Genomic DNA, 21,579 nt, shown 5'->3' with positions numbered 1-21,579 from the left:
GTAAGTGGAGTATAAGAGCCCGGGTCATCCCAGCAGCCGCATTCTGTAACTGTGCCGCTGGGGAACAAGTCTGCGTAATAAAGCCATCGACTGACTCCATCTCTTCTCGTCTCGTGAGTGATTGATTGTGCTACAATTTATTACGCAAACTTTAAAGGACATGGAACTCCGAATCACTCCGGAGTGTCTGCGAATCAGCCCCCACGCGGCAAACTCAGCGGCCACTTTTAAACACTGGTTAGCATGTTTTGAAGGATACCTCCGAACGGCCACCTGCGTACCTACAGAAGACCAGAAAATGCAGGTCCTGCATTCCAGGGTGTGCCCGGAAATCTACACTCTCATAGAGGACGCGGACGATTTCCAGGCGGCGCTCACCATGCTAAGAGGAATCTACGTTCGGCCGTCAACCAGGTCTACGCACGCCACCAGCTCGCGACGAGACGGCAAATCCCTGGGGAAATCGCTGGACGAATTCTACAGTGCTCTGTTAATACTGGGGAGAAACTGCAACTGCCCACCGGTTCCGGCTAATGAACATATGGAGCTACTAATTCGGGATGCTTTCGTGGCAGGTATGCTCTCGTCCCAAATTCGCCAGCGATTGCTGGAAAGAGACTCACTAGGCCTCAAGGAGGCACGGGCCCTCGCTGCCTCGGTCGATGTGGCATCACAGAACGCCCGTGCCTACGCCCCCGACTGCGCGGCAGCCCCTTGGGCACCGTGGACCCCCCCCGCGACCGACGCCCCGGCACCCCCCACCCACCGCAGGCCTGTGCTGCCAGAGCGCCAGATCACCCGGGGGGCCCCGCTGCTACTTTTGCGGGCAAATGAAACACCCCCGGCTGCACTGCCCGGCCGCTCAGCCCTCTGCAAAGGGTGCGGCAAAAAGGGGCACGTTGCAGTGGTGTGCCAGGCCCGGTGGGTCGCCGCAATCTCTGGGGGAGAACCAGGACCCCAAACCCAACCCCCCCCAACGATCCATGTGCGGCCAATGGGCGCCGCCATCTTGGGTCCCGGACTCCATGCGGGAGGGATGGGCGCCGCCATTTTGTGCTCCCCCGGCCACGTGCGATCAATAGGTGGCGCCATCTTGTCCACCCCCGACCGTGTGTGACACGTGGATGCCGCCATCTTGGCTGACGGCTAAGGGCCCCGGAATGGACGGCTCCACGGGGCCTGAAGAAAACGCCCCGATGCAGCAACTGCGACTGGCTTCGATGACCCTGGACCAGTCGCGGCCCCGAACGCTCCAAACGGCAACAACGACGGTACTCATAAACGGGTACGAGACGCCCTGCCTGATCGGCTCTGGGAGCACGGAGAGTTTTATACACCCCGATACAGTAAGACGTTGTTCTCTTTCGATCCACCCGAGTAATCAAAAGATTTTCCTGGCAGCAGGATCCCATTCCGTAGAGATCAAAGGGTTCTGCATCGCGAACCTCACGGAGTAGGGGAGGGAGTTCAAGAACTACCGGCTTTACGTCCTCCCCTACCTCTGCGCTGTCAAACCCCTGGGGTTGGATTTTCAGTGCAACCTCCAGAGTTTAACGTTTCAATTTGGCGGCCCTATACCCCCATGAGGCACGATCAATTTGGCTGGAGAAGAAGTTGAATTCAAACTGAGGCGTTATTAGTATCTGAAGTGTGGCCTCCTACAGCAGCTGACGAAATGGCTGCGAGCTGAAGGCCACGCATATTTATAACCCGGCTCCTGGGCGGAGCTAGCATGCAGGGCCCAGGTGAACCTGTATTGCAGGTTCTACCGTACAACCCTTACTATAGGAACACAGTGGTTTACCACACCCCATTCACTATCTGCGGCCTCGCGACCCTCAAGGTCGACCCGCCTTCCCTGTTTGCGAACCTCACCCCGGATTGCAAACCCGTCGCCACTAGGAGCAGACGGTAAAGCGCCCAGGACCGAACCTTTATCCGCTCAGACGTCCAGCGGCTGCTGAGGGAAGGCATAATCCAGACCAGCAATAGTCCCTGGAGAGCTCAGGTGGAAGTTGTAAAGACCGGGGAGAAGCAGAGGATGGTCATAGACTATAGTCAAACCATCAATAGGTACACGCAGCTGGATATGCACCCTCTCCCCCGCATATCCGACATGGTCAATCGGATTGCACAGTACAAGGTCTTTTCCACGGTGGACCTTAAGTCCGCCTATCACCAGCTCCCATTCCGCCCGAGCGACTGCAAATACACTGCCTTTGAAGCAGATGGGCGGCTCTATCACTTCTTAAGGGTTCCATTTGGCGTCACTAATGGAGTCTCGGTCTTCCAACGGGAGATGGACCGAATGGTTGACCAGTACGGTTTACGGGCCACGTTCCCGTACCTCGATACCGTCACCATCTGCGGCCACGACAGGCAGGACCATGACGCCAACCTCCGCAAATTCCTCCAGACCGCAAACACCCTGAATCTCACATACAACAGGGAAAAATGCATGTTTAGCACCGACCGTCTAGCCATCCTCGGCTACGTGGTGCGAAATGGAGTTATAGGCCCCGACCCTGAACACATGCGCCCCCTCATGGAGTTCTCCCTCCCCCACTGCTCCAAGGCCCTGAAACGTTTCCTGGGCTTTTTCTCTTATTATGCCCAATGGGTCCCCAACTACGCAGACAAGGCCTGCTCGCTAATTCAGTCCACTGTCTTTCCCCTGTCGACAGAGGCCCGCCAGGCCTTCAGCCGCATCAAAGCGGATATCGCAAAGGCCATGATGCACACGATTGACAAGTCCCTCCCCTTCGAAGTCGAGAGCGACGCGTCCGACGTAGCTCTGGCGGCCACGCTCAACCAAGCGGGCAGACCCGTGGTCTTTTTCTCACGCACCCTCCACGCTTCAGAAATCCGCCACTCCTCAGTGGAAAAGGAGGCCCATGCCATAGTGGAAGCTATGCGACATTGGAGGCATTACCTGGCCGGCAGGAGATTCACTCTCCTCACTGACCAACGGTCGGTTGCCTTCATGTTCGATAATGCACAGCGGGGCAAGATCAAGAACGACAAGATCTTCCGGTGGAGGATCGAACTCTCCACCTTTAACTATGAGATCTTGTATCGTCCCGGAAAGCTGAACGAGCCTTCCGATGCCCTATCCCACGGCACATGTGCCAACGCACAAGTGGACTGTCTCCGAACCCTCCACGAGGACCTCTGCCACCCGGGGGTCACTCAGTTCTCTCACTTCGTGAAGACCTTCAACCTGCCCTACTCCATCGAGGAGGTCAGAACAGCCACCAGTAACTGCCAAATCTGCGCAGAGTGCAAGCCGCACTTCTACAGGCCAGATAAAGCGCACCTTATAAAGGCTTCCCATCCCTTTGAGCGCCTCAGTCTGGACTTCAAAGGCCCCCTCCCCTCCACCGACCGCAACACGTACTTCCTGAACATGGTTGACGAGTACTCCCGGTTCCCATTCGCCATCCTCTGCCCCGACATGATCACGGCCACGGTCATTAAAGCCCTCTGCACCATCTTTATACTGTTCGGTTTCCCCGCCTACATACATAGCGATAGGGGGTCCTCCTTCATGAGCGTCGAACTGCGTCAATTCCTGCTCAGCAAGGGCATCGCCTCGAGCAGGACGACCAGTTACAACCCCCGGGGGAACGGTCAGGTAGAGAGGGAGAACAGAACGGTCTGGAAGACCGTCCTGCTGGCCCTACGGTCCAGAGGTCTCACAGTTTCCCGCTGGCAGGAAGTCCTCCCGGACGTCCTCCACTCCATCCGGTCGCTGCTTTGTACCACGAAAAATCAAACACCTCACGAACGCCTCCTTGTCTTCCCTAGGAAGTCCTCCGCCGGAACTTCACTCCCGACCTGGCTGGCAGCCCCGGGACCCATCCTGCTCCGCAAGCATGTGCGGACGCACAAATCGGACCCGTTGGTCGAGAGGGTTCATCTCCTCCAAGCGAACCCTCAATACGCCTACGTGGCATACCCCGACGGCCGACAGGACGCGGTCTCCCTGCGGGACCTGGCGCCCGCCGGAGCTCCACACACCCCCCCCCCCCCCCAACACCAGCACCCCCTCCCTCCCCACAGCCACCCCCTTCCCGGGTGGATCGGTCCTTCCCCCGGTCCCGCCTAGAGGCAGTGAAGCAGGAAGAGACATCGCTATGCTCCCAGAGACGACGGTGCCCGAGCCAGCGCCTGTATCACCACCAGGGCTGAGACGATCGGCGAGGATGACCAGGGCACCCATTCGACTCATCGAATCTTTATAACAAAGCAAGAAATGACTCTGTAAATAATTCAGTTGCCCAGTAAAAGCGGCATTGTAAATAGTACTGGTAGTTTGATATCGGAGCATAGCCGCTGTGTTAGTGGCATCCCAGGTACCGACTCTGTAAACCCCTACCACCATACGGCCCACTACCCCCGCCGGGTTCTTTTTTTAACAAGGGGTGAATGTGGTGGTATGCATTAAGGGTATTACGGTACCCTGTGATGCCGAGAGGCTATTGGTGGATAGACGCCGGGTCCCGATTGGATCAGCCGCCTACTGGCTCCACCCAGTAAGTGGAGTATAAGAGCCCGGGTTCTCCCCAGCCGCATTCTGTAACTGTGCTGCTGGGGAACAAGTCTGCGTAATAAAGCCATCGATTGACTCCATCTCTTCTCGCCTCGTGAGTGATTGATTGTGCTACATTGGGTAACTGACAAGGAGGCTTTGAGCCTTTATCGGTTGGGCAGCAAATATCAAGAGCTCCTCATGAGAAACACAGTGATCAGCACAACTCAATATGCAAATACGCTATCACCACCTTCCTGATCACTGCATGCTAAACTCCACTGAAGAGTTGTTCACCAGTGGAGTCGTGGAAATTTAGGTTTTTTTTATTTGTTCATGGGACATGGGTGTCGCAGGCTGGACCAGCATTTATTGCCCACCTCTAATCAAAGAATCATACAATCTCTAAAGTGCAGAAGGAGGCCATTTGGCCCATCAAGTCTGCATCGACCCTCCGGAGGAGAACCCTAGCTAGGCCCACTCCCCCAACCTAGCCCTTTAACCCTGTAACCCCACCTAACAGTATGGACATTAAGGGGAAATTTAGCATGGCCATCCACCTAACCTGCACATATTTGGACTGTGGGAGGAAACCGGAGGAAGCACACTACACTGACTGTCACCCAAGGCAGGAATTGAACCCGGTACCCTAGTGGTTAGACAGCAGTGTTAACCGCGGTGCCACCATGCCACTAGGTGAAAAGAGCAAAATGCCCTTCATGCCTTCTCAGTGTGGCTGCTAGGGTACTGTGTCAAGCTGAAGTTGGAATCTATCAGGATCTAACGTACAAATATGAATGAACAGTTGAACCGTCTAACTTTCAATACTTGTATTTTTGTGCAAGAAATTAACCAAGATTAATTTAAGGACTTGAAGCTTACTCAGCCCTCAGTTGAATGATTTCATCCTCTGTTGCTAGGAATGTTGCAGCTGATTTGTTCTGAGTGTCGTCCAGTTCCATATGAGCTTCTGCTAACCTACAACAGAGTGAAACAAACAATGAGCGGAACAACCTAAAGGGTCAAAATGTCAATAATGCTGGCTCGTAACAGTCCTCCATATGGTCATTTTCTTAAAACAAAAATTCACAAGTTTGTCTGGAACTAGATTCTTTAGGAATCTGAAGGGAAAGGTTCCTAGTTTGAATTCTACCCCTTCCTAACCACACTGTGGATGTACCTGCACCAATGGATTGCAGCAGTTCAAAAAGGCAGCTCATCACTACCATCGTCTCGAGGGTAATTAGGGATGGGCAACAAATGCTGGACTTGCCAGCAATGCTCATACCCCATGAAAGATTTTTAAAAGTCCAAGAATTGTAACACACTGAAGTGTCAAGTTATTATATTTCCTTTATATCTTTACATTTTGAACAAACATAAAAGAATAAATGCAAAACAAAAAATCTTCTCTTTTCCAAACAAGCAAAATATTCATAGAGCCCCTCAGAGATTTTTGCTTAAAAACAATACTGTACAAGAAATCATTTTACTAATCCTTTATAGAATATGCAAGTGGTGAGTTACAGCCCTGTAATTGAGAACATGTTGTTCTACCCTTTGTTCTGACAAACTTTGCTGTTTGCTGAAAGAACACACTCAAAAGCAGATGTCATCAAATATAAAAAAATGTACGGCTCAGATTTTGTCTCAAAGTATCAATGAGGATAATACTTGTTATTATAGAGGAATGAGATAACTGCAAGGGAGGAATAGACATGCAAATATCAAAACCTGCTATGCCAGTTATGTTGTTTTACCATAAGCTTTACACACACAGAATCTCTTTTGATTTCTGGGGGGTTATCTTTGCTGAATCTGCTCGTTGAGCTCGTCACAGAAAGTTAAATCTTGTTATTACAATTAATTACCATAAGACATAGGAGCGGAAGTAAGGCCATTCGGCCCATCGAGTCCACTCCACCATTCAATCATGGCTGATTTCAACTCCATGACCCGCTCTCTCTCCATAGCCCTTAATTCCTCGAGAAATCAATTGTCCTCTTTGAACAGCATGATATTTCTTGCTGTCTGCCAATCAACCTCTCAAGCACTGAAAATTAATTACTACAAATGTGGAGCCTCATTCCTTCAGGTTTTGATTGAAGAGGTTTTGAGAATGTAATTGTTTAAATGTAACTTTTTTTCCAACCTTTCCTTTTTGCCTCAGTCCAATCTTCCTTTTCCTCTCTTTCTGCACATGTGTTAATATTTAATTTAACCCCTTTTTAATTCACTCTCCTTCTCAGTCTTCCCGTGTTTAGTTCCCAATCGTTCAATCTGATGGGTTAAGGACATACTCTAATGGTTGTCCTAGTAACTCAGGTCCCAGAAGCCCCGTTGCTCTCACTGCTTCATTATCAGCTCACACCACCAGCAAACTGGAGGGCAAAATGATTTTGGGCTGAAGGGTGCAGAGCAAGTCCAACTAAGGGCAGGTGCATTAGCTTCCCTGTTACAATCAACTCTAGCCTATTATAAATCCAGGTCACAATTTTTAGATCGCATCAAGCTTTGTGTTTGAAGCATTTAGATCATAGCTGCGCAAGGTCAGAAGTGCCATCATCTGGAGGTTTTAACAAAATAAGAATAATAGAATGTGCAATAATCTTTATTTGAATAGGGGAGGATACAGAGAACAGCACACACATAGCAGTGTTTATTGTTAATTTAACTATACAATCACTTGGCAAACACACGTTATTGTTTAAATCAAGCAGTCGTATTAAAATGCTGAATTAGCTATAATAGGTTTTGTTAAAGGTTCCAAGAGAATTTCTTGGCAAAGCCAGTATTTAAATTTAAAGTTACAGTGATATCCTATTTGAAAATCCCAGGCTGTAAACTGAGGCATTTGTCCAACAGGGTCAAATCCTGCAACAGCTGCCTCAAACCCTCTGGCTAGGATTTCCGGTCCCGTCATGGCGGGGCCCAGCAGGGACGGACGGACGGAGAAGGCTAGCCAAGGTCCATTGATTTTCAGCAGAACTAGTCCCCGGCTGCAAATGAGGCTGGAAAATCTTGGTTTCCTTTTAAACACCACCCTGTTTTCCAAGGATATATACACATCAGTAGATTCTCTACCAGATTTTGGTTACAATTGTCCAAACAGAGTAAACGTTACAAACGGTCACCCAGGACAGGGGCATGGTAATTGTGATTTGAAGAAGAAGGGCGGGATTTTCCAGCTCTTCCCACTGGCCGGAGCTTTCAATCCCACCGAAGACCCCACCCTCGCGCAGCAGGTTCCCTGGCAGTGAGGCGGGCGTGCCATACAAAATCTCATAGACCTTGGCAGAACCAGAAGACCCCGCTGGCAGTCGCTGGCGAGTTGTGAGAGTGGAAAATCCTGGCCAATGTGTAGGTAAAACCAATATCATTTGGTTTGCAACTCCAAGTCAAATGGCAATTCAACCCTCCTAGACTTAAGCATAAAATCTTAACCAACCCTTCCATTCAGCACTAAGGGAATTCTGCATTGAAGCAAGTCGTTTCTTTGAAAATATTAGAGTCCTTGCCATTTCAATAAACATCAAACTAATGTTTTTAAATCATATGAAATTGAAGGGGGGAGGAGCGATGGTACTTGAGATAATTCAGCCTTGTAACTTAAGAGAAGTCATGGAGATTTTGGTTCAGGCAGCACTTAATGAATTAGGAGACTTACCAGTCCATCAGTGTTCCCAGCCACACTGAAATACATCTTGTTTTCATTACAACTGACATAATTTAATACATTTCCTGATTTCTATGTTATGCATGCACAAAGGGAACAATTTGCAATATCTGAATATCAGACTATTTAATCATGCGATCGAATCTAAATAAAAAGCTTTATGCTAATTACATCTATTCCACAGGGGCTGCACCTGCAACCGATTTAAATAAAGTCTTTCTATATTTTGGCCAAATGCTAAATTATAGCCATAATCTCCTTCCATTATCATCAACAATAACCGCTTGGATAATACTGCTCGGTTTGTTATATACAACTGCAATAGGTTTTGGTTTGGCGCAATTGTGAAAGATAGTCATTACTGTCCATGTTACATCTTTTCAGGCTTATACTTTAGTAACTCAGCCACCTGATTTCCAACACCCATTTAATGCTATTGCACAACGTCAAAAATCTATCCTAATATTTTTTTCTTAAGAAATAAATTTCAGTCATTTTTCTTTTCACTTATTGGGATACAGTTCTACAGCCCTCTTCTAAATACTCCTTATTTGGATGTGAATCACGGTGGGTATTGATTGGTTTAGATTTGTCACGTGTACCGAGGTACAGTGATAAGTATTGTTCTGCGTACAGTCAAGACAGATCATTCCATACATGAAAAACATAGGACATGCATAAATACACAATGTAAATACGTAGACATCAGGTGAAGCATATGGACTGTAGTGTTACTCAGTAGAGAGGATTCGTGGAGATATCAGTTCAGTCCATAAGAGGCTCATTCAGGAGTCTGGTAACAGCAGGAAAGAAGCTGTTATTGAATCTGTTAGTGCGTGTTCTCAGACTTTGTATCTCCTGCCTGATGGAAGAGGTTGGAAGAGAGAATAACCCGGGTGGGAGGGGTCTTTGATTATGGTGCCCACTTTCCCAAGGCAGCGGGAGGTGTAGATGGTGTCAATGGATGGGAGGCAGGTTCGCGTGATGTGGGCTGTGTTCACGACTCTGTAGTTTTTTACGGTCTTGGGCTGAGCAGTTGCCATACCAGGCTGTGATGCAGCCAGATAGGATGCTTTCTATGGTGCATCTGTAAAAGTTGGTAAGAGTCAATGTGGACATGCCAAATTTCCTTAGTTTCCTGAGGAAGTATGGACGCTTTTGTGATTTCTTGGTCGTAGCGCCAACATGTGTGGACTAGGGCAGATTGTTGGTGATGTGCACACCTAGGAATTTGAAGCTGTCAACCATCTCCACCTCGGCCCCATAGATGCAGGCAGAGGTGTGTACGATACTTGGCATCCTGAGATCAATGACCAGCTCTTTAGTTTTGTTGACATTGAGAGGGAGATTGTTGTCATTGCACCATACTACTAGCTCTCTATCGCCCTCCTGTACTCTGACTTATCGTTTTTGAGATCTGGGGCGGGATTCTCCCCTATCCGGCGGGGCGGGGGGTCCCGGCGGGATGGAGAGGCGTGAACCACTCCGGCGTCGGGCCGCCACAAAGGTGCGGAGGGCCAAGCCCTCACCTTTAGGGGCTAGGCCCGCGCCGGAGTGGTTGCCGTCCCATCTGCTGGCTTGGAAGGCCTTTGGCGCTACGCCAGCCGGGGCCGAAGGGACTCCGCCGGCCGGAGTTCGCACATGCGCGGGAGCGTCAGCGGCTGCTGACATCATCCCCGCACATGCACAGGGAGGGGGTCACCTCCGCATAGGCCATTGCGGAGGCTATGGCCGACGTGGAGGGGATAGAGTGCCCCCACGGCACAGGCCCGCCCGCAGATCGGTGGGCCCCGATCGCGGGCCAGGTCACCATGGGGGCACCCCCCGGGGCCAGATCACCCCACGCCCCCCCAGGACCCCGGAGCCCCCTCGCGCTGCCTGGTCCTGCCGGTAAGGGAGATGGTTTAATTCACGCCGGCGGGACCGGCATTACAGCAGCAGGGCTTCAGCCCATTGCGGGCCGGAGAATCACCGGGGGGCCTGCTGACCGGCACGGCGCGATTCCCGCCCCCGCCGAATCTCCAGTGCCGGAGAATTCAGCGGCCAGCGGAGGCAGTATTCACGCTGCGCCCCGGCGATTCTCCGACCCGGCGGGGGGTCGGAGAGTCCCGCCCCTGATCTATTATGGTTACATTATCAGCAAACTTGCGGATGGAGTTGGAGCCGAATTTTGTCACGCAGTCGTGTGTGTATAGGGAGTATAGTAGGGGGCTAAGTACACAGCCTTGTGGGGCCCCTGTATTGAGGACTATCGTGGAGGGGGTGTTGTTGTTTATCCCGACTGATTGTGGTCTATGGGTCAGGAAGTCGAGGATCCAGTTGCAGAGGGAGGAGCCACGTCCTGGGTTTCGATATGAGCTTGGCTGGGATTATGGTGTTGAAGGCAGAGCTGTAGTCAATAAATAGGAGTCTGGCGTAGGAACCCTTGTTGTCGAGATGCTCCAGGGATGAGGGTAGGGCCAGTATACAGTGGAGGGGAAGGGATATTACAGGCAGGCTTAATCCTGTGGGTAGAATTAGATGAGCCTCAGAGGTGGATTTAGAGGCTGGGGACATTTAATCAGCAAAGGGTGCAACCTGATGACCCAGCTGCCTTCCTGCCTTAGCCTAACTAAATACAAGGCAAGCAAGACTTTCCCACCTGGACGCCAATTGAGGCGATTAATGCCCACCTAAAGCCCACATCCCTGGTATTGAACCAGGGGCGAGCAGAGGAGTCACTATGCGGGAAGTCGAAAAAGCAATCCCTGTGGGTTCCTATGGCAGTCTCTCCATCAAAAGCGTAATGCTCTGATCATGGAACCCGGCATCAGGATGTGGGGGAAATAAGGCCTTGAAAAACCAACCCCAAAACATTACCTCTAACCTCCCTCTCAATACCTGCATCATTACTCATCTTTGGGCAGGGGTCGCACATTGATCCCGAGCCTCTGGTGGGTACATTGCCAGCATCTACCACCACACCCGGGATCCTTAATCCCAGAGAAGACCTGACATTGGCTATTTAGGTGACTAATGGGCACTTATTACCCGAGGCCTTCCTCATCAGAGGGGCATCTTCAGGTTCTTCAGCTGACAAGCAAGACCCTGTTACAAACATTAAATTCATCCTGTATTTCAGATATCAGGGGCGGAATTCTCCGGAAACGGCGCGATGTCCGCCGACTGGCGCCCAAAACGGCGCAAATCAGACGGGCATCGCGCCGCCCCAAAGGTGAGGAATGCTCCGCATCTTTGGGGGCCGAGCCCCAACCTTAAGGGGCTAGGTTGGCGCCGGACGAATTTCCGCCCCGCCAGCTGTCGGAAAAGGCCTTTGGTGCCCCGCCAGCTGGCGCGGAAATGACATCTCCGGGCGGCGCATGCACGGGAGCGTCAGCGGCCGCTGACGGCATTCCCACGCATGCGCAGTGGAGGGAGTCTCTTCTGCCTCCGCCATGGTGGAGACCATGGCGGAGGCGGAAGGGAAAGAGTGCCCCCACGGCACAGGCCCGCCCGCGGATCAGTGGGCCCCGATCGCGGGCCAGGCCACCGTGGGGGCACCCCCCCGGGGCCAGATTGCCCCGCACCCCCCCCCAGGACCCCGGAGCCCGCCCGCGCCACCTTGTCCCGCCGGTAAGGTAGGTGGTTTAATTTACGCCGGCGGGACAGGCATTTTAGCGGCGGGACTTCGGCCCATACGGGCCGGAGAATCGCGCGGGGGGGCCGCCAACCGGATTCCCGCCCCCGCCAAACATCCGGTGCCGGAGACTTCGGCAACTGGCGGGATTCACGCCAGCCCCCGGCATTTCTCCGACCCGGCGGGGGGTCGGAGAATCTCGCCCCTGGAGTGGCAGCGATTAGGAGTTGATAGCTTATAATTTTCAACTCTAACTCAGTACTGGCCATGCAAGAAATCAATTTTTCTTGGTTCAGCTGTTCGTCAGAAAAACTTGCTGCAAGATACAAACACAACTTATTCAAAAGTTGCAAGTAATCTTTAATCCCTCTTTTCCCAACTACATATCAGCTGATCGTCACACATCAAGACAGTCCAGTAATTTAATTATCCACATACTTTTTTGATTTAGAGCATCAAATGTTTAATCTTGCTTGAAAAATTGTGAAGTAAGGTCATTGAACCAAGGAGTATAGTTTTGCCAGCATCTATTTAGAACCCCACCATCCCAAACACACAGTGGCTCAATTTCTTGGATTCCCAGTGACCACTATCAATGTGCCAATTCCTGCTCCCGCCAGCAAAGCTCGACAGCATTCCCACTGACGTCTGGCAGGAGACAGATTTCATGAGGCGATTCTCCAACCACATTGCGCCCGGCGCGAGTCTGGCTATGTGGGAAGAATAGTAGGAGAGTCCCTAAATGGGATTTGCTCCAGGTGCCAAACAGCATGTGATGCTCTCAGCCTGCTGCGTGTGAACCAGATTCGCATATTTAAATGGTCATAAAATATGCCTCGACAGTTTGAAGCCGGATCCCCTTGGCTCCCGGTATATTCACCCCCCCCCCCTCCAAAATCCCCCCACCGCCGGTAAAGCATGAAGCCGGCAGGAATCACCACTGGTCTCCACCACCGGAGACCAGAGGCTGGATTGTCTGCCGCCTGCCACTGGTAGCAGAGTTCCAGATGCGGCAGAGAATCCAGCGTCAAACCGTTTCCGATGCTCTGGACCCCCATTGGTGGGGGCATAGAGGTTCATGCCCCGGGCCAAAGGGAAGATACAAATAGGTCAAAATGACCCATTTGCATCTTAATACTGGGCTGGGCACCGGATTCTCCCTGCCTCCGTGACTCCCCAGCCCTCTGGGTCGGCATTGACATGGGCGTGGATTGGTATAAGTATTTCTCAGCCTGGCCCTGACGCGATGGACCTCATGGTGGGCCAAGGGGATAAGAATGTACAACAGGTGCCCCACAGATCCACTAGAGGTCTCCCTCCCCTCACAATGAAAATCCTGCCAACATCCCAGCTCCCCCACTAGACAGCAGCCCCCTCCCCACCCCCTCACAATATCAGGGAACCCCCAATAGCAGAGAACCCACCCCGACTCAGTCACCCCTGCCTGGAAGCTAAAGATCAGTCTTGGCAGAAGCAATGAAAAAAATCTCAGCTTTCTCACTCACCTATTGCCTCAGACAGATATCTGGAGAGCAGCAGCTGTAAATTAATTGGGAGCCAAAACCACATCACAAGACTTTAAACCCCGTCAGATCCTTTAATCTGAAAGACTTCTTATCACTTCGAAGAGAAATAGATTTTACTAGCCTGTAATTGATAGCTTCAAGATAGCCAGAGGTTTGGATTGATTACTTTCATTTCTCTTAACGCTTGTCTGGATCTCTGCTGTGAAACTAACCGCAATGTTTGCAAACATCAAGGAGTTAAGTGCTTTCATGTCCTCTTTTTCTCAGCAGAAAGCCAAATCTTTGTAAACATTGCAGCTAGTTTCACAGCAGGGTACTTCAGATCCATTCAAGCATGAAGGGAAATTAAAATAATCAGTCCAGACATCTGGCTGTCTGGAACCTGTTAATTACAGGCTATTAAAAGCTTTTTTTCTTTGAAGTGAGTAGAGGCCTTGAAGATCAAAGGATCTGATGGGGATTAAAGCCTTTTGGTGTGTTGTTGGCTTTATATTAACCTACAGCTGCTAATTGCAAGATATCTGTCTGAGGCAGCAGGTATCAGGCTCAGGTGAGTGAGAAATCAGTGATTTTATTCACTGGTAGGGGGCATGGGGTTCTCTGATATTGGCAGGGCTTCTATGATATGGGAGGTTTCCCGGTTAAGGGGGGGGGGGGTTTCGGGTTACCCTCATGCATGTCTTCTGTGGTGGGAGAGGTGACCCAGCAATTATTATGGGGGGGGGGGGGGAGAAGGGGGGTGTAGGATTTGCATTGTGGAATTCGCTACCACAGAAAGTAGTTGAGGCCAACATATTGTATGTTTTCAAGAAGAAGTTAGATATAGCTCTTGGGCGAAAGGGAATCAAAGGATATAATGGGAAGGCAAAAACCAGCTATTGAGTTGGATGATCAGCCATGATCATAATGAATGGTGGAGCAGGCTTGAAAGGCCAAATAGCCTCCTCCATTCTATATTTCGATGAACATGAGCTTTTAGATCTCCAGGGTGTGTGCAGGTTTTGGGCCCTCTGCGTATTCTTCCCGGCCAGAGTTGAAACCAATCCTACTTGTTCTTTATAGGGCACAGAAGAAAAGGGCACAGAAGAAACTGCTATTGTTTATGGATGACTGACATGTGCGAGGTATATAAAACTTCAACCCACTGACTTTTGTGTATGGGGCAGAATTCTCAAGCCCTTCACACCGGTGGGACCTTTTCATCCTGCTATAGTCGACCCCGGATGGGCATGGAATATAAATCGTCATCGGCTTCAGGGAGACTGGAAAATCCTGCAGGCAGCTGACGGCAAGCAGATGCCATCGCGGGAATTCCCGTCTCGGAGAGCTGGAGAATTCCACCCGAGAATTCCAGAGCTGAACAAGTGTTCCTTTAAAAAAAATTATCATGGTGCTCTCAAATAAATAAAATCAGAAGAGTCTTTAATCATCAGCTCTATGTCAGATATATTCACAATTCTGCTTAGCTTTCTTACTCCTGTTTGATTGTCCCAAGTTGGCGACGTGCTGTATTTAATTCAGTCTCCAATTCTACCATTTCCTTTTCATGAACTGTTGTCAGCTCTCTCAGCTTCTGGTCCTTTTCAGCAGATTCCTGGAAAGTTAGCGAACACAAACACTTTGTGATTTAATTAGTATAAAAAGTTGGTAGAGGATATTAATCGTCCTATTAATAGCACACAGGGTGGCATTCTCCGGCTGCCGCCACCCGGCGACTGGAAAATTCCGCATACAGCTTTTAAATTTTACATTACTGTAAAATCTGTTGGTTTCCATTAATTTTACATTGGTTGCAAAAATTTAGCAAAAACAACCAAACATAGCAGACTATTTCAAATGTGGATTGAACAATATCCTGGTTTTAAAATTCTCATCTTGTTTTCACAAGACCGTGGCCTGGTCTTTTCTCACCTCTATTCTCCTCCAGCCCCTTGACCCTTCGAGGTATTTGTAATCTCCAATTCTGCACTCATGTACATCCCTAATTTTAATTTCTCCACCACTGGTGAATGTGCATTCAGGCGCCGAGACCCGAAGCTCTGGAATTCCCTCCTGAAAAACTTCCCAGCTGGCTTTCTTCTTTTAAAACACTCCTTGAATCCCATCTTTTTGACCAAGTTGCTTTGGTCAGATGTCACCTAATATCACCGTATCTGGCTGGGCATCAAATGTTGCTTTAAAAACGCTCTGGTGCAGCTCCTTGGGATGTTTTATTACATTACAAGGTGCTATATAAATACAAGTTGTTACTGTTGTTGCTGTTCAGCGGGTGACACACACTTCATTTTATTTTGGAGAAATAAACAGCAGCTCCAAGTTATTCTTCACAATGCAGGAAAGTTGTCCCAAGATTCTATTCAAATAAAGGAACCTAACCCTATCCCTGCTAACGTGAGGAAATTCTGGACAGCCATGTTTCAGTAGTGAGCCACGCTCAATTGGACAAAGACGATAGTTGTCCGGGTCGGAGAATTGCCGGGAGGGCATGAGAATCGCGCCACGCCACTCTGGCGCCGGGCCGCCGATTCTCCGGCGACCAGAGAATTGGCGCCAATCGTGCCCCTGGGGTCCCCGCCGAGTTCGGCTGAGTCCCGCCCGTGTGAGTTACACATGGTCCTCCCCAGCGAGACCTCGGAGTTCTGGCTGTAGGGGCCGTCCTGGTGGGGGGGTTGGGGGAATCGGACTCCGGGGAGGGCCTCCACGGTGGCCAGGCCCGCGATCGGGGCCTACCGATCATCGGGCAGACTAATTCCGTGGGGGGCCTATGTTCCTCCACGCCGGGCCCCTGTAGGGCTCCGCCATATTGCTCAGGGACCGGCGCAGAGACGGCAAACTATGCGCTTGCACAGACCCCCGCCGGCCGTGGCCGCATGCGCGGACCCGCGCCGGCCGTGGGCGCCGGAGGAGCGGACACCACTCCGGCGCCATACAAGGCCCCTAGGAATGGGTGAATGCCTGGCCCTGGAGGCCCTTTGACGGCGGAGTCGCTCGCGCCGCTTTTGACGCCGGCGTCAGAACTTGGCCGCGGGATCAGAGAATCCCGGCCATGGTCTGGCGCCCGGGGTGGGGGGGGGGGGGGGGGTTTCAGGTACATATAGATGCAGGATTTTGCGAGGAAGGTCTTCTCGGCATTCCCAATAGGGCCTGCCTCCTCGGTGCTGGAGGCAGTGCTGCTAGTGGGGTGGGAGGGTGGTGCGGTGCGGGGGGGGGTGGGTCATCACGGCGATTTATGGCGGATTTTGGAGGAAGATGGGGTGTCCGTGGAGTTGGTCAAGGCGAAATGGGAGGAAGAGTTGGGGTGGTGCTGGAGGGGGCCTGTGGTGTGAGGTGCTGCAGAGGGTAAGTGCTTCGACTTAGTGTGTGAGGCTGGGACTGATACAGTTGAAGGTGGTGTCCAGGGTGCACCATACAAAGTCTAGGATGAGCCAGCTGTTCGAAGGGATGGAGGATGTCTGTGATCGATGTGGGAGGAGCCCTGAGAACCATGGGAACATGTTTTGGGCCTGCCCGGAAGTCATATTCGGGGTGTCAGACGGCCAGAGCTGTAGGCAGGTGTGGGGGCAGATGTTTTAGCCTTCGATTTGGTGAACGCTCGCAGGTGGGTCTTGTTGGGATGGAGGTCAGCTTCTCCACCCTGTTCCTTGGTGTGGTGGGGGAGTTTTTGTCCCTGAAAAAAGTGAAATTTGCTCTAAGAGGGGGCGAGTGATGGGTTCTACAATTGTTGGGGTTTATTTCTCTTGTATTTTGGAGAGTTGATTACCGTTGACTGCTGGGGGAGAGGGTGGGGAGGCTTAGTGGGTTAGGGGTTTGTGGGTTTGTTGTAAATTGTAAAAAAGTTGAAAATTTGTGGAATAAAAATGTTTAAAAAAAAATAAAAAATAACAATAATTGCAGCAAGACATCCCTGCTGCTGTACTTGAATCCACTCGCTATGAAGTGACATCTTCCTATGTCACTTGCATATTTATCTTCAGTGATTGGCGTACGAGGATACCCAAGTCTCATTGAACATTCCCCTCCTAATTTATGGCCATTCAGATAATAAACTGCATTCCCGTTTTTCAGAATGTTCAGGTCCAATTCAGAACTGCCCTTTTGTAGGGAACATTTCTTACTTTTAATAAAAAAGTAACCCCCAAGCCCAGTTTGGTGCTGAAAATCAGGGACATAGGAACTTGTAGGTATTTTTTAAATTCTCTCATGGGGTGTGGACTTTTCTGGCAAAGCCAATATTTGTTGCCCATCTCTAATTACCCTCGAGGAGCAGGTGCTGAGCCACCTTCTTGAAATGCTGTTGTCCATCTGGTGCAGGTACACCTCCAGTGCCGTCAGGAAGGGAAATATTAAGTAGAATATTGAGAGCTCCCATCCTCTCCTATACTATTCACCTTGTAAAGGGTAACAGAAATTCTTCCTCTCCCAAAGACTGCGAACTCCCCACAAAGTGTATTGAGGTCTCAACATAATCCTTTACCTTTTCAGCACACTCCCATCCGGAGTTACATTTGGTTGCCTTTATAGGAGGGGAAATGAGGAAGCAATGTGTTCCACAGGAAGGTTCTTCCACCTATCTTTATTTCAGAAAATAAACCAAATTTTGACAGTCAGGGGAACAACCTTTGTGTTTGGGACAAATTTAGTGTGACACATGCAATACATATTGGCTGGAATTCTCTGGCGGTTGGGATCCTCTGTCCCTGCTGGCAACGCAGCCCCGCCATGGGTTTCCCGGCAGTGTGGGGCGGCTTCAATGGAAAATCCCACTGACAGTGGCGGGAAGAGAGAATCCCACCGCCAGCGAACGGCGTGATATGGGGAAACACGCTGTGCTCCAACGAGGGCCATCATATCCGAGATGGTTCTTTGAAAGTGTTTTCTATTTAGACCCACTCCCCTGCAGTTCCACAAATTTTCACTTTCTGGATTTATTCAATCCCATTTGAAAGTTATCACAGAATCTGCTTCCTCTCATCTGCAGTTCTATTGTCAAATGTGTGTCCTCTGGCTATTGACACTTGTGTCCTTGGAAACAGTTTCTCCTTATTTCATCTATCTAATCCTTTATAATTTTGAATATTTCTATTAAATCACCCCTTAACCTACTCTTCTCTAAGGAGAACAATGCCAGCTTGACTAATGTCTCCACATAATTAAAGCCTTTCATCCCAAGTACCATTCGAGTAATTCTCCTCTCCAGAACTTAGACACCTTCCTCAAGCACCCAGGGTTGATGATTCGTAACAAATGGTCATTAGTTCTCTGTAGTATTCAAATTCTTGGGCAGCCTTTGCAAAATAAGTTCTAATACTTGGCTGACCGCATATAACATTTAAAATTTGAATCCATACTACACCTCATTTTCCAACGAATAGTTGAGAAAATATGCTCAGCATTTCCCACAGACATTACCAGAGAACATAAAGTTAAAGAAATAATCACATTTTTAAAAAATGTTGTGATTATTTATTGTGAAGAGTGTTACTGCCAAAATGATAGTGAGGCTAATAGTGCTCACCATTATTGATGCCTCAGTAGTGATTAAACATGAATATCCAACAGCTGCCTGACTCTGACATTAGCTTTGCAAGAGTGGCATTTCACTGTCTGCTTCACCTTTGACCTGCACCAAATGTCATGAAATCGCTGCATTTCTGCGGTAGATAGAAACTAAACCGCCATAAATAATTGGAGCTAGCAATTAGTAGTGCAAGCAAGCTTTTAGCAATGTGACAACTATTAATTACTGCCAAACACCCCCTCTGCTACTGTATTCCTTCAGGTTTTGAATTTTTCAGAGAGCTTTTAAAAATAACACATTAAGTGGCATGGTGGCACAGTGGTTAGCACTGCTGCCTCACAATGCCAGGACCCCAGGTTCGATTCAGACCTTGGGTGACTGACTGTGTGGAATTTACACGCGTTTATGTGGGTTTCCCCGGATGCTCCACTTTCCTCCCATAGTCCAAAGAGTTGCAGGTAAGGTGGAATGGCTATGCAAAATTGCCCCTTAGAGTTCAAAAGGTTAGGTGGGGATAGGGTACTCTTTCGGAGGGCTGGTGCAGAGTCGATGGGTCGAATGGCCTCCTTCAGCAACGTAGGGATTCTATGATTCCATGTTGTTTTTATTTTTTCTTGCTTTTCCATTTTATTGTTTCTCTATCTCTTAATCCAATCTTTTATTCCCTCTCTACCTGATCTAACATTGAATTCACACTCTGTAATTCACATTCCTTTTGCCGTTTGTATCTCTCTTCTTAAATCTGATTGCCTGGGAAATATACTGTTGGTTGCTCGGTTCACCCAGATAACATTTTCTTTCTTACACCTTTATCAGCCCACACTCTCTGCAACTTTGTGAACAAAAATGTCTTAAGCTGAAGGATACAGGGATCAAGTCTAATAACAATAAATACCTCTAGGGTCTCCCCTGCAGAGAATTCTCTTTTTTCTTTGGCCAACAGGTGAAAATGAGCTCCAGACCTAATAATCAGAGAGTTTTTTTAAAGCAAAAACAGGATTCACTCAGGTTATACATTTATGTACCTGCATAAGAGTAAAGCTGGTGTCAGACGTCACCCCTGAAGTAATGACAGTAAAGCTCGACCCAAGCCATGGCAGGAAACGGGATTTGATAGTATCAACACCAGAATAAACACCACCTTTAAAAGAAAGAAGAAAAAAGTAAAAATAATGTAAAGGCAATTATTTGTTTAAGTACCCATTCAATTGGTTTGTTTGACATTTACTGACTAATTTAGAGGATCTTCCCATATAGCTTTGTTTAAAAAATCAGAGAGTAAAATATTGAGTTTCTTTATTCTTGAATGACAGCTGCTTCTCTGAAAACAGAGCAGTCCCTGTCAGTCACATTTAATGGACATGGTTCATCCTGGCTGACATCACTGGGACAAATTACTTTCACTTTCCCATGACTGAACAGGCGGCACGGTAGCACAGTGGTTAGCACTGTTGCTACACAGCGCCAGGGGCCCGGGTTCGATTACCGGCTTGGGTCCTTGCCTATGCGGAGTCTGCACGTTCTTCCCATGTCTGTATGGGTTTCTTCCAGGTGCTCCAGTTTCCTCCCACAAGTCCTGAAAGATGTGCTGTTAGGTGAATTGGACATTCTGAATTCTCCCTCAGTGTACCCGAACAGGCGCCAGAATGTGGCGACTAGGGGCTTTTCACAGTAACTTCATTGGAGTGTTAATGTTAGCCTCTTTGTGACAATAATAAAGAATATATTTTTCAAAAGGAGCAACAAAGGCTGAAACAGATCTTTGGAAAGCACAATTTTTTGATACTCCCAGAGGCAATAAAAGCAAGTTCCATGGTTAGAGATGAAATATAATCACACACACTTAATTTTATTCTCTCAATCAATCATCCTATGTGCTTCAAGTCTAAGAACATTTAAAAAAAAACATTTTCACCTAATGAATCAAGCTGAAATGTCAAATATCCCAAAAAACATCCCATTTGTACTGCCTCCCTAACAAAGCTGCATCACATATTCACCCCACATGGAAGAATTCTGGGAGCCAAAATTACAGAGGGCTGGAAACCATCATTTAAGCCATTTCTTGGAGAATTTTGGAGAGAGACTGGTAGAACTGCTGACAAATTTAGCATCATGCAGAAATTCACTGTGTAATAGCCATTCATCAGTGCCAAACAATTGCCTAAGCCTCCAATATGGCAAACAGGAAACCCCTCCCCTCATTACAAAGTAGAATCGCTATATTGATATATTGGCAATAGGTGTTCAAAGCCTACACCTGAAACAATAATTAATACTTTTGAATATGCAAATATGATACTTGTTTGGGATGCCTCAGAGGCAGCCGGCATTAACGAAAGCCATGCCTACATGCCAATAGGTGGACCTCGACTAGACAACTGAGTGTTTCCATCACAGAATGATTACAGCACATAAGAACACCATTTTACCCATCCATGCCAGTGCTCCAGGAGAGCTGCCAATCCCATCCCCCTGTCCTTTCCCTCATAACTCTGCAAAGCCTCTCCCTTCAGATAAAGAGGAACCAGTAGATTTAAATACTTGGATTCCCTGCATTTGTGGATTTCCAATTGCAGCATTAGGTTAACAAACAGAAATCCAGTCCTTCACTTCATGACCCTGAAAATTGTGGAGAAAAAAGGGTGGGACTAATCCTTTCCGTATTCCATAACATAGCCCTATTCATCCTCCTACCAGGCAATTAAAGCA

General features: G+C 49.0%; 1 protein-coding gene across 1 annotated transcript in view; it reads right to left on the bottom strand.

Annotated features, from left to right (window-relative positions):
* spata18 (spermatogenesis associated 18) overlaps positions 1-21,579 on the bottom strand; it is a 210,914-nt gene that overhangs the window by 176,017 nt on the left and 13,318 nt on the right. Inside the window, exons 3-5 of the mRNA XM_072496752.1 lie at positions 19,893-20,008; positions 14,825-14,943; positions 5,414-5,509 (exon numbers count right to left, since the gene is read on the bottom strand). Coding sequence (XP_072352853.1) covers positions 5,414-5,509; positions 14,825-14,943; positions 19,893-20,008 — 331 coding nt within the window. The remainder of the gene's footprint in view (positions 1-5,413; positions 5,510-14,824; positions 14,944-19,892; positions 20,009-21,579) is intronic.

Source organism: Scyliorhinus torazame, chromosome 3 (assembly GCF_047496885.1).
Source record: "Scyliorhinus torazame isolate Kashiwa2021f chromosome 3, sScyTor2.1, whole genome shotgun sequence".
NCBI classification, from domain to species: domain Eukaryota; kingdom Metazoa; phylum Chordata; class Chondrichthyes; order Carcharhiniformes; family Scyliorhinidae; genus Scyliorhinus; species Scyliorhinus torazame.
This window is presented reverse-complemented; position numbering and strand designations above follow the sequence as displayed.